The sequence below is a fragment of the Cyprinodon variegatus genome, unplaced genomic scaffold (genome assembly GCF_000732505.1).
Source record: "Cyprinodon variegatus isolate N-32 unplaced genomic scaffold, C_variegatus-1.0 Scaffold276, whole genome shotgun sequence".
Classification (NCBI taxonomy): Eukaryota; Metazoa; Chordata; class Actinopteri; order Cyprinodontiformes; family Cyprinodontidae; genus Cyprinodon; species Cyprinodon variegatus.
In genome coordinates, this window is record NW_015150729.1 from 737277 (window position 1) to 739776 (window position 2500).

The window sequence follows — 2500 nt, forward strand, 5'->3', positions numbered from 1 at the left end:
AAAGAAAGAAAGAAAGAAAGAAAGAAAGAAAGAAAGAAAGAAAGAAAGAAAGAAAGAAAGAAAGAAAGAAAGAAAGAAAGAAAGAAAGAAAGAAAATACTTTGGTAAAAATATCACACAATCATGATTTTCGATTGGGTGTTTTATATTTTAGGTACATATGTAAAATATTCAATCACAAGTTTAGGACCTTTCTGCCTCATTCTGGGAATCAAACTCCCTAAAGTAGGAATGTTTAGGTAAACTCTGAACTGGAGGACTGTTGTGCTTTGGAGGAATCGAACCCATTTTCATCCACCGACAAGCAATTACCGCCTGAACTGTAGCCCTTCTTTTTTTTCCTCACCTCTTCCATTTTAATGGTATCATACAGCCCCTGCGGAGCCTCGTCTAACAGGTTATCCCTTTCTGAGTAGGACGGTTTCATTTGGCACACGTTGCGCAGCAGCAGCAGCGCCGGCGCGTAAAGTACGTTCACCAGCCCCATGCCCAGATTCAGCTGGACGAAGCCAAGGTTGTGCACGATCTGCCCGGCCACTATCGGACCCATAGCGTATGCGATCGAATACGAGATATCCGCGATGGCATAAACGCTGCCGTACACGGAGACGTGACGCACGTCAACCAAGAAAGCGAGCGTCGGCAGCAGCGCCGTGTCCACCAGCGCGATGCCGAAACAGATCCCGCACAGCGGGGCGATGAGCTCCCCGAAAGTTTTGCATGCGGGGACCGTGCATGAACTGGCCCCTATGATGACCATACCTAGAGCCCCATAGAACCACTGCAAATGGGGGTTCTTTGCAGCCAGTTTGACTGTAATGTAAACACCAAGGATGTGAGGGAAGAAAGCGGGCAGCCATGTGAGTCCCATCTCCCACTGAGTGGAGTGCATAGTGGTCTCCATCCAGTTGGCGATGGTGGGCTCCAGAAAGGCCAGTGGAATGTTGGCCATGGTGAGCGCACCGGCTACCACGGCGATGTAGGGGTCGATCATGAGTCTGTAGATGGGGGTGCCCACTGGCATGTTCTCTCGTGTCCTGTTGGAAAAGGGCTTAATGACAGTAAGCAGTAGAAAACCATCCACCAGGCAGATGGAGGCGAGCACGATGAAGGGGACCCTCTTCCCGGCGAACTCGTACAGGACCCCCCCGAAGGGAGGCGCAACCAGGCTCCCGAAAGAGATGAACGCCAGAGAGATGCCGAGCGCGCGGCTCCGCTCGGCTTCCTCCGTGTATTTGTCGGCGATCATCGCGAAGCCCGAGGTGTCTGCGAAAGCAGAACCCAGACCCTGGAGGCTTCTGGCCACGAACAGCGTGGCATAGTTTTCAGCGAAGGCGAAAATGCAGGTGGATACGAACATGACGCTCAGCCCGATGAGGAGAGGAATGTCGTATCCAATTCGATCTATGAACGTCCCAGTGAGTGGGTTGACCAGGAGCTGCAGGATGGCTTTAGAGGCGAAAAGGACTCCTATTTGGATGTCCAAGTTATCCTTGTTGATTTTGTCTTCATTTGTGCTGTTGGCTAAAGAAGTGTTGGGGTGCAGCACTAGGTGAACGTGTTCTGACTGCTCGTTCTCCAAATCAGCAAGGTAGTCGGGAATAATTGGCACAATGACCATATAGAGCATATTGTCCAGCAGCAGAGCCACGCAAACAATCACTAATATGATCCGTTTCTGCTGGTGAGGGTCTTTCATCGCGGAGCCCAGCTTCTTGGTCCTCTCACCCATTTCGGATAGTTTTAAGGCAGCTGATTTGGCCAGTCCGAACGATCCTCCTTCTGCATCCATGATGTGCTTTCTTTCTTTATTTCTTCCTCTTTTTTAATGATTAAAAGTTTTTCAATTTTAAAAAAAAAATGTAGTTGTGCTTTCGATATTTCAGCGTCTCGATGTTGTGCTCTCTGTCCTCGCCGCGCCTGTGCGTAAAAGGAGAGGCGCAGAGGAACTTGGCTGCCTCATCGGTGAAGATGTCTTTCTTCAGCTTTCTCCTCTTGTCCTCATGCGATGCACTTTCATGATCTCCCGAGGAGTGACGTGGTTAAAGCAAAGTAATTTATGCAACTTTGCAGATATTTTGTGTTTCTTCACATGGCGAAGTTTTCCAGATGGATTTAGCCACTACTTCCAGCATTTACAGTGATCACCTGTAGTCCATTTCTTCTTGCCACTTTGAGACCGCGGATGACTTGGTGGCCATTGGTGCACTTTAACCCGCAGGTTCTTCGTTATTTTAGTTCTCTTTTCTCCCACCTCCTTTTTTCTCCTAAGCTGTGACGCATCACCAGCTTGCCACCGAGTGGGTCTCTTCACCACTTGCCCTCTTTATGGTAATTCTTCAATCAGTTTAACCAATGAGAGCAAGAGATGACCAGAAACCAAACACAGGCTCAGAAAAGACACTTTCCTGCATCTCTGATTAATTTATGGAAGACTGTATAAATGACATAAAAGAGAGAACGTCATAGAAGATGATTATAAGATAAGGAATTAGAACATT

At 48.1% G+C, this 2500-nt stretch overlaps 1 protein-coding gene across 1 annotated transcript; it reads right to left on the minus strand.

Annotated features, from left to right (window-relative positions):
• Positions 1 to 104: 104 nt before the first annotated feature.
• On the minus strand, positions 105 to 2269 carry LOC107089997 (probable vesicular acetylcholine transporter-B). Its single transcript, XM_015383096.1, has one exon. The coding sequence runs from the start codon at positions 1789 to 1791 to the stop codon at positions 235 to 237; it is 1557 nt and encodes a 518-aa protein (XP_015238582.1). The 5' UTR covers positions 1792 to 2269; the 3' UTR covers positions 105 to 234.
• Between the last annotated feature and the right edge of the window lie 231 nt (positions 2270 to 2500).

Excerpts from the sequence above, each read along its gene's own strand:
- LOC107089997 (XM_015383096.1), bottom strand. The coding sequence starts at position 1,791 with ATGGATGCAGAAGGAGGATCGTTCGGACTGGCCAAATCAGCTGCCTTA.